This window comes from Vanacampus margaritifer, chromosome 12, assembly GCF_051991255.1.
Source record: "Vanacampus margaritifer isolate UIUO_Vmar chromosome 12, RoL_Vmar_1.0, whole genome shotgun sequence".
NCBI classification, from domain to species: domain Eukaryota; kingdom Metazoa; phylum Chordata; class Actinopteri; order Syngnathiformes; family Syngnathidae; genus Vanacampus; species Vanacampus margaritifer.
Window position 1 is genome coordinate 23,072,397 of NC_135443.1, and position 10,000 is coordinate 23,082,396.

Genomic DNA, 10,000 nt, shown 5'->3' on the forward strand with positions numbered 1-10,000 from the left:
AGTCTCTTTTTGTGCGTCCACTCTCGTTTCCAACGGTTTCAAGGCCCGCAAAACATCAGTCTTGACAGATTTGGCAATTATTGACTCAAACTTGGTGCCGATTTCAGTCCGAAGCTCGTTCATAAATTCATGTACATTTATTCTCATAATAAAATAATTGATTCTCATTTTGGTTTGTATTATTTGCAATTATTTTAATTAAATTATATAAACAAGAAGTTAATAAAAATTGTTAGATGTTTGTATAAAACGTATTATTATAATGACACTAAATTATTCATTATTTTACGAGAAACATGATTATAATGACATTTAAAGGGACTACACCATGGTATTTTAAGCCCTTCCACAGTTAACCCTAGGCATATGATGAAATCTTACCTTTGACACATTTGCGATGTAATTTGTTATGAAATATGAGTTATTTCGATGGCTATTTTTCTTACCCGGAAGTCAAACGCTCAGTTCAGTAAAACCCTACCTCTCCCCCTGTGGCTGCCGCACCCCTCTCATGACGTCGTCCAAGCCGGCTGCTTCGTGCTACGCCCACGAAACATAAAGATGGGTTTTAAGCCGATTTTTAAAATGGACTCTAAATTTCACGGGCTGCTAGATCTCTGCGTTTGGTTACGCAAGCCATCAATTCTTAAATAAACATTTGAAACAAAACGGGTCCTTGCCGCAAGAAATCGTGAAAGAGGAGGGGAGCAGAGAGTTAGAGGAAAGAAGGAGGGGAAAAAAAGCACCACACAGGTTCACAAACCCGCGCCCTGTTGCTTATAGAGCAAGTGCACTATCCACTACACCATCCATTCTTTTATCTTAACGCAAATGTTTTACTTGTAGTTTACACCAGTATCAGCAAATGGATTTTAAGACAGCCAATTGTCATTTCATTGCACTTTGGCATTGCAAATGTGAAGAATAATTGATTGATTGAGTGTGGGGCCGCACGCAATGACGTCAAACCGTGCCAACAGCTCGTTTTCTAAGGTTGGGAGGGGCTGAGCAGAATAACCTAGAATTTCTCATACAGGGGCGAATGGAGGAAAACACAATTTTGGTCATGTTTTTGGTGAGGAATTAGCATTTTAACATGGCTAAAAGCTCCAAAAAGTAGATTTTTCATGTTGCAGTCCCTTTAAATTAACCAACTTTAGGTGAATAGCAGCTAAATGAATAAAACAAATTTTAGAGGAGTCTTGATATTGTAACTGCTCAGTTCAAGAGGACTGAAACAACTGATCAATTTGACCTTGTGTCAAACTGTTTGCCAACCAGGGTGCAGCGTCCAGAGCAGACCGCCTAAACGTGGAGAGATGCCTGCCCCGCCGCCGCCTCCGCCCCCGGGCCCGCCTCCTCCTCCCACGCTGGCACTTGTAAGCTACAAAAGCAATAACCTTTATATATATTTTTTATGCATGTGAAGACGCTGGACACTTGTCACAACTTGTCTGTGGCTGTTCCAGGCCAACACAGAGAGGCCGAATCGCGGAGAACAGAAGGGACGCAACGCTCTGTTGTCTGACATTTGTAAAGGAACCAGACTCAAAAAGACGGTTACCAATGACCGCAGTGAACCCCTGCTGGACAGTAAGAAAAATGCGGCATGAGGACATTAAATAATTTGTTACAATAATGGTGACTAAAAAAAAGGTCATTAAATGTGATCCAATGTGCAGTATTATTAGACATTCTCCGTAGAGGATAAAGAATAGGTACATTAGAGGTACATATATATTGCTAACCAGCATCATGATATTCCCCCTCTGTGTAGTGGGTGGATTATCTCGGCAAAGGAGAAGTGCTCACTAGCACAGATTATATGATAGATATGGTACATTAGAGGTATACAACATTAAAAATATATGACTTTCTTGTATCCCAGAACCCAGAGGCGGAGTAGGTGGTTGTTCAGGAGGAGGAGTTTCTGGTGGAGGTTTAGGTGGAGGATTTGGTGGTGGTGCTCCTACTGGTTTAGGAGGCCTGTTTGCGGGCGGGATGCCAAAACTGCGCTCGGCAGCCAACCGAGACTCTAGTGGTGAAAAAACAACAAAAATATACAAAACAATCTTTTTACGTCTTGAGTTAATGTTTCACCCTTTCCTCCAGACTCGGGACCCAGCAGAGGACCCTCACTCCCCCCAAATCGCTTCGGTGGGAGCCTCAGTCCCTTTGGTGGTGGCTCTACTGGTCCTCCCAAGTTCCCAGGTTCGTCCTTAGTGGGCCGTGGTGGGGTTCCCGATCTTCCCAAGAACCGCACAAATCTCTCCTCAAGGCAAGACACTCCAGGAGGTACCCCACCTCCCATTCCCAACACTCCTCGACCCAACCAGAACTTCAGTCCCCGCGGGGGGCTGCCCCCTCCAGCCCTATCTGCAGGACCCAGACCCAGCCCTTCGTCAGGACCGCCACCCCCAAGTCTTCCCCCGGGGCGGCATGGGCCCCTGCCTCCACCTCCGGGTGGCTCCTCGAGGCAGAGCTTCTCCTCGCCGCCACCCCCGCCGCCTTCAAATAACAGTAGACCTCCCTTACCCCCTGCTCCCGGGGGGCGGCCCCCGCTTCCAGACGACCGGCCTCCACCCCCGCCAGCCCTGATTGGAGGGCACCGGCCGTCCATGCCCCGAGACATGCCCCCTCCGCCTCCCGGCGTCAACTCCAGACCGCCACCATCTGCTTCCTCTCGCTCTGGAGGGGGGGTGCCGCCATTCCCACCGGGGCGACCGGGCCCACCTCCACTGCCTCCGACGGCTGCTGTGGGGGACGACCACTGCACGCCTCGTCTACCCCAAAGGAACACTTCACTCAGGTACACCCAAAACAAAACATCTGTCCATATAGTGCTTGTCAACATTAGGGTTGCGGCAGACAAACAAGCTTAGACTCACATTCAAACCTATGGTATGGATAATTTAGAGTATCTAATTGGCTGATTTGAACAAGGCTGTCCTGTAGTTCTTACTCGTAACATAATTTATGGTTCTTATCAGCATTGTAATGCTGTTGTTATTCATCTCCAGCACTTGTGGCTCTTCACTCCATATCCGGACAGGACCTCTCCCACCCCCACCCAACGAGAGGCCGCCATCCTTTGGAAGAAACCAATCGTCAGGGCGCACAGGTTGGCAGAAACAATATAACATTTAAAAAATGTATCCTGTGGACTGTCATCTAAACGTTAGCGTCACATTGCCGCCAAAGTAAAAAAAAAAAAAGTTCTCTCTCAAAAAAATTATCAAAAAACAAAACAAAAACAAAGTAAATTTAGCTTCAAAGTTACCTCTGACATGAGCTTCTTAAGTTAGCTTTAAAAGGAACCCCGACTGTCATGACAAGTTTGCTCTATATTATTTATTTGGTTGTTACTAACATAACTATGAGATACATTTTTCAAAAATAATTTCCAGTTTAATATATTTTGTAGAAACTTTATTTGGACGTACACCGCCATTGTTATTTACGTCGCAACTCATTCAGTGCGTAGTGACATAGAATGGCAATGTGAAGCTCCTATAAAGAAAGTAAGGTAAGCCTTCTAAAGGGACGATCAAAACTCTTGAATGGTGAATGACGAGACCACGGCGGGGGGGAGGGTGACTTACCCAATCGCATGTTGTTTCTTTAGGAACGCTATAGAATCGAAAACCTGCTTCAGTCGGTGATAAATGAGTGAAATTTTACGAGGCTTCGCGTCACAAACACTGAAAATGTGGGCATCCGTCAACGACCAATGGAAAGACGGAAGTGCCCACTACTGCCTTTGACGTTTGAGCCGAGGAAGACCAATGATATAGCTTCTGACCGCAACTCCAACATGTAGCTTCCAAAATGAGCTTTAAGATTACCTCTATTAGCTTCTAATGTTAGCTTCATTAGCGTCCAACGTTAGCTATTAGGTTAGCATCCAATGTTAGCTTCCATTGTTACTGCTAACATTAGTTTCCAATATTGCTTCAAACGTGTTTGTTATGTTAATGTTAGCTTCCAATATTTACTTTTGAAGTTAGCTTCCAATGTTACCTCCACAGGCCCTCTTCTCCCACCACCTCCCTCAGGTCGTAACATGGGCGATGTCAGCATGAGGTCATCGCCGGCACATTTTCCTATTGGGCGACCGGGATCGGATTCCCCGCGGGGCGGGCCCGGAAGTAGGCCCCCTCTTCCTCCGGACAGACCAGTGGACCGGACAGGTAGTGGGGGCGCCCCTCCGCCACCGCCACCACCCATGGGTAACGGCTTCCAGAACTCTCACCACAACCAGATACATGGTGAGTGCTCATAACTGCTAATGTTGCTGTTGTGACTTCCGACTAAAATGATTTCCACATTCTTACAGATGATTGGGAGCTTCGGTTCACTTTCCATCCCGTCTCGGACCTGCCTCCACCTGAACCCTACCAGCACTTCCACAAGACGTACCCCAGTAAGATCAGCAAGACCGACGGCAGAGGTCAGCCCACCGTCATGCATTGTGACTTAAACACAATGCAACCTTTTGGCAGGAACAGGATACGACATATGGAAAAAAAAAGACGTATTTGTGAAATATTCTTTTACTTTATTATAGTAGTAACTTTAGCTTCCATTGTTAGCGTTTGTCTTAAAATCACAACCTTTTTCTGACAAAAAATCTTCATTCTCTTAAAATTTCCACTTTTAGATTACCAACCAACCTTTTTTCAATATTTTTTCTTGTTTTTAGGTTCAGGTAAAAAGGAAAGAGGGGCTCCTCCTCTTCCTCCTATACCAAGGTGAAGAAGACCTGCAAAGGGGAGGGGACCTGAAGGACAGTCTTGAAAAAACAACAAATGTTAAAAAACGTTTAATTGGAGAAATTTAAATCCACCAATCAGAATGTGTTCCACTATCACAAGATTCCCACTCCCTGCTTTCCCCGTTTTTAATTGATTATCACAAAATCGACACGAGTGAGTTTCCTAACCTGAGGCCATTAATGAGCACAAAATGAATGTCACAAGCAGTAAATCAACATCCTCAGGGGATTTACTTTTTTTTTTTTTAGGGTTCGAATGTTGAAAGTTTTGTGCCTTAAGGAGAAGGGATTCACTCCTATTAGTGCCTTAGATGAAATCATTTACGTACAGTTTGCTCGAGTATTCAGTTCTGAAAAGTGCGAATGAATCTGAATGGCCCTGTTGCATCGGGGGAAATGCAATGATCAAAATTTCACCAACAGCCATGCGTGCCTTTTATAGTATGTTTACTTGTTTCTGTGCATTTCTGAATGGTACTATATATGTTTTTTCATTTTCACCAGAGCACACACTCTTTAATTCACGTCCATTACTTGGATGATATTGCACTCAGCTGCAACGACAGCACTGATATATTTTTATTTGTTTAAAAAGCGCCTTGATCTAAAATGAAGGACCTATGTATGCATCTGGATGGTTAACGCAGTGGTAAAGTTGTTCTTACCGAAACTGTGCAGTATTAGGTGTTATTCGTTTTTGTTTTTTTGTTTTGCTTTACAACATGAACTTATTAATAATATGAGGGGGTCAAAGACAATCAGTAAATAAAAGGAGCTGACACGTTTGTGTTCTACTTTGGCTGATGCCTGATTTGTATTGCAACAAATCTATCAATCCATCCCTCACTCACAGTCAAACATGAAATTCATGCTGACACTGAAGAGTCTAATTACACTTACTGTGACCTCTCATGCTATCTATAATAACCTGATTGAAACTGAAATGTGATTGTTGGAAAGCAGCATTTATTATCTAATACATTACTCTACAAAACATGATTTGAAGCTGAAAAATATCTCACTCTGTATCAATAAGTGCCACTCATTGTAACTTAACCTAGTTAAAAAAAAAAGAAAAACGATTGGAACTGAAATATATTATCTTCCAAGCCATACCAAAATGGAACTGAATAATCTGATACGTGAAAACCCTATTTGTCTATGTTTCCATTCAATTCCTGTCACATGTTAATGCATAAAACCATTGTGGAAATGTCCTTTGAAAGTACAATGTCCACATTCACACACCGCTTTAAAAGCATTGTTGAATAAGTGTGAAAAGTCCGATTATGTTTGAAAGCAGCATTCATTGCTCTATCGATCTATCTGCTCCATCACCCCCTCCCGCCACGCCCTTGCGTCGTCTCCATCCAATAAGAGAGATATTTGGATTCGCCCCTCGCGGCCGATTGGTCCACTCACCTGTCAGTCACTTCCAGTTGTCAGATTCAGAAATCCACACTGCTGCTTCGCACCTAGCGAAACATTTTACGGATAAAATGGTGATTTAGTTAACAGAGGTAAGCATTGTAACATCTAAACCGCTCTATTTGTGTGTAACATGATGTGCCAACTGCTTGAAATTGAGATAAATGAACGATTTGCACATCGGCGTGGCTGGACGTGCCCTGATGTTTTGAGCAGCAGCAGCTAATGAGGCTAATAACAGGCTAGCCTCTGTTTTGGAGTCTCTTAAACGTATTTATTAATTTATTAAAAGCTAATCAGTTAAATTTGACAACAGGCGTCATCAGTCTCCTGACAGTGACAACTCAAGTGCACTAACTTAGCTAGAAGCTGTCAGGGGGTAGTGGTGGTTGCGGACCCAAACGCAGGGAAGCAGGGCTAGGAGGCAGAGGTGATGTAAAAAAAAGAAGGATTTATTTATACAAAACTAAAGCAAACTCTAAACGGCAAGTGAAACAAAACGTGGGGATGACAACAAGGCAAAACACTGGCAGCATGACCGGAGTAAAACGACCATGAATCGACGCAGACAGAGGGGAGACAGGAGACTAAATATACGCACACACACACTAACGACACAACAAGACACACTTGGGGCAAGACAAAAAAAAGTGGCTGAGGACACTGATTGGTTGACAGAGGAAGGGCAGGATTACACTTCTAGTGATGGGACGATGATACCTCAAGGAGTGTATTGACACATTACACAAACTGTATTGACACTGTGTTGGTCACTCAATAGTGACCTCTGCTGTAGATCTAAAATCATTGCAGATAAACAAAATGAAAATAAGATGGTAAAACGTGCATGCTTGTAAACCTTAATATTATCTTATGAATTTATATTTATAAAATAAATTTAATAAATTTTATTTATTCACTTGCTAGTCTTTTACTTAAAATATGATCTCATCTTTGTACAATTTCAGTTGGTCTATTTGCTTGCTGAGTTAAGTTGTTTATTAGATGCTCATATGAGTTGGCTTGTAAAATATAGCAAATTTGTATGTAATAAAATAAATAATAAAAGTTAAAATGTTTAACTTCTGCATGGGATTTTGTTAAAAGTTTTAAACCATATGTAATAACACACTAAAAACAGATTCTGTCATACATTTTTATTGAGAAACAAAAGTTTTTGAAGTGTGATTGTTCCAAAACGATTTTTCCTCTTGGACACCAGTTCCCCTGCCTTCGAGAACACTCGTTCACAGGGAACAGAGGAAGCTGGTGTGCATAAATATTTAAGTGCCAGTTGATAAAGGTGTGGAGAACGATCCATGAGTGGAAGCAAACAAAAATCCAACAGGCACAGGTACAGGTAAATTTACAGCAACAGCAAACAGTTTAATCTCCATCCAACAAACACGCAACATGTTGATACAGTTTGTCTACCTATAAATACAGTTTGGCGCGGCACATCCAAACGACACACTTCCTGTATCGGTCACGTGATTTTTTTATTAAAGCGATACACGCGCTGATACGGGGTTTCACACTTGCGCACTCGGCACAGTGCTGGCGCACCAGTGTTGTTCGTCCCATCACTACTTAAGACCAAGGGAGACACACAAAGAAAAACAGAACCCAAACATGACAGAAGCAAGCTCACCGTTATTTTTGGCTTCTTTCTCTAGGTGTTCAACTCCACAGTAGCCCTGGCCGTCACCATGGAGACAGCCGGCAGATACGCGCTCATTCACGGGAAGAACATCTCCCACAGCTCCCTGAGGAGCCCTGATGGTAGTGCTGGTACTGGGCCTCACATGTCCATCGACAAGCTGTTCCCAGCCCTGCTCGAGTGCTTTGGAATTATCATGTGTGGATACATAGCTGGCAGGTGGGTTTGGATTTTTTCTTTTTTAGATACTGCAATATATTTTTAGTACACTTATATTTGTAATGGTTGATTTTAAGGTCAGGCAATCAAACTTTCAAGCCTATTGTGCAATGAATCAACAGAGTAATAAAATGCATAGACTATATTTTATAGTAGACTGAGTTTTACTCACACATTGAACCTCCCTTAAATTGTATTATTTTATACAATTTTAATTGTATTTTTCAGAAGCAAAATAAGGTACTGGAGCATTTCAGAGTTAAAAAAAGAAGAAGCATAACAACACATTTATTTTATGTTTGAGCAGTTTAGTTACTAGTCCATAAAATAAATCTAAGGCAAAACTCAAACCGGGATGTCCAGAATTTTTCCATGGTAAGTAAATATTGATTAGTGCTACGGAGGGACACAAATAACGGAAATAACTAGACTATGTGCAATTTCTGAAGAAATTGCGTGGAAATGCGGAAAGCTGAATGCTTATAAAGGAAATTGAAGGATAATTTATGTGAAAATTACAAAGTAATAGGGGTGCACTGATCGATCGGCCCCGATTTCCTTAGTTAGATCGGAGATCGGTTATCGGCCAGAAAATTGTAAATCGGTGCACCCCTACAAAGTAATTACTAGTAGTAGTAGTAATAGTAGTCGTAGCAGTCTCTCCTACAAGCTGGGTGCAGCGCTAAACCTCGTGCTACCACGCAGGGCGTGTATGTGGATGTGTTTGTGTCGTCTGGTAATATATCATCAGTGCTTGAATGGCCCCCCGAGCCAGAAAGGTTACAGTGTGGTCGTTTTTCAGAGCTGCTACTTTTATGCCACATTAACTCAACAAACGTTTTAAAAGCTCGACTCAGGGTGCCTATTGTCACTTTAAACACATGTTAATGCCGGGTGCGCTTGGTCCGTTTGCCAGTCCGAACGGCCAACTAGCATCAGCTAGCTTGCTAAGTAATCTCTGCTGGCCGCAAACAGCAAATGATATCCTTGACCACTCACCAATTGGGTGTGTCGGGGTGTCCCTCAAGGGCACCTGGCCTTCTCTGTCCGTCTGGAGAGGTCCTTTTGGTTGCATCCTGTATATCCTGCTGCTGGCTGTTAGGGGCTTTCTTGGCGGCTGCGCCGTGGAGGCGCGGGTGGTCCATCTTTTGATGGGACATTCAATTTCCTGCCGGGCTACTTCTGTACTTCTGTGGATTCTCGTGGCCTGGTTTCTCCTTTCTGGGGGCAGCCGGCGGGCGCTTCCCGACGCGGCTCTGGCCCGGAAGCTTCGTTGGCCTGGTGCTGGTGGTGACTCCCAGCTGGTGTTGGCTTCACGGGGTGTGTTGCTGTAGCGCTCTGCCTCGATCCTCCGCGAGCTGGGCGGCCGCTGCCGCCCGCTCTGCGCTGCCTTCCTCCAGCGACCCGGATCAATCTGTGGACCCCGTCCTCAGTGTCGCCTATTTGGCCGGCGGTTTTTCGACCACATCTCGTCCGCTGGCGCCATCCCATCTCTAGTTTCACCGGTCGCACCACACAACATGCTCACGTCATCTGAAACTGGCTCTTCTAAACACTCGCTCAATTAATAATAAGGGCCTTGTCCTAAATGAATACATCACTCACAGTAATTTTCTTTGTCTGACTGAAACCTGGCACAAGTCGTTGGACTATTTCTTTATAAATCAGACCACACATCCTGGATTAACATACATTGAAAACCCCCGTTTTGAAGGACGGGGTGGTGGTAAAGCAGTCATCTACAAAAGGACATTAAAGTAAGTCACATTTCTCTCCTCAATATTCACTCATTTGAATACAGCCGCCTTCACATTGTCTGGCCTTTCCCCCATATTTACTGCTGTAATATATCACCCTCCCAAACCAAATTCCTCCTTCCTCTCAGAATTCATGGATCTTCTCAGTTAAGTGCCATTTCA

The 10,000-nt window shown here is 43.6% G+C and overlaps 2 protein-coding genes across 7 annotated transcripts in view; both read left to right on the forward strand.

Moving 5' to 3' along the window:
* wipf1b (WAS/WASL interacting protein family, member 1b) overlaps positions 1 to 5,568 on the forward strand; it is a 37,429-nt gene extending 31,861 nt beyond the window's left edge. For all 5 annotated transcript variants that reach the window (XM_077582405.1, XM_077582402.1, XM_077582401.1 and 2 more), the window contains 8 exons: positions 1,282 to 1,379; positions 1,470 to 1,593; positions 1,889 to 2,041; positions 2,113 to 2,809; positions 3,021 to 3,121; positions 4,029 to 4,268; positions 4,337 to 4,450; positions 4,703 to 5,568. In XM_077582405.1, coding sequence (XP_077438531.1) covers positions 1,320 to 1,379; positions 1,470 to 1,593; positions 1,889 to 2,041; positions 2,113 to 2,809; positions 3,021 to 3,121; positions 4,029 to 4,268; positions 4,337 to 4,450; positions 4,703 to 4,755 — 1,542 coding nt within the window. In that variant the 5' untranslated portion in view covers positions 1,282 to 1,319 and the 3' untranslated portion in view covers positions 4,756 to 5,568. The remainder of the gene's footprint in view (positions 1 to 1,281; positions 1,380 to 1,469; positions 1,594 to 1,888; positions 2,042 to 2,112; positions 2,810 to 3,020; positions 3,122 to 4,028; positions 4,269 to 4,336; positions 4,451 to 4,702) is intronic.
* A 136-nt stretch (positions 5,569 to 5,704) lies between these two features.
* LOC144061703 (lysosomal cholesterol signaling protein-like) overlaps positions 5,705 to 10,000 on the forward strand; it is a 23,850-nt gene continuing 19,554 nt past the window's right edge. Inside the window, exons 1-2 of one of the 2 annotated variants that reach the window (XM_077582399.1) lie at positions 5,705 to 6,294; positions 7,879 to 8,081. In XM_077582399.1, the coding sequence (XP_077438525.1) occupies positions 7,912 to 8,081 (170 nt within the window). In that variant the 5' untranslated portion in view covers positions 5,705 to 6,294; positions 7,879 to 7,911. Of the gene's footprint in view, positions 6,295 to 7,878; positions 8,082 to 10,000 lie in introns of those variants that run through there. The other variant, XM_077582400.1, reaches the window with a different exon arrangement.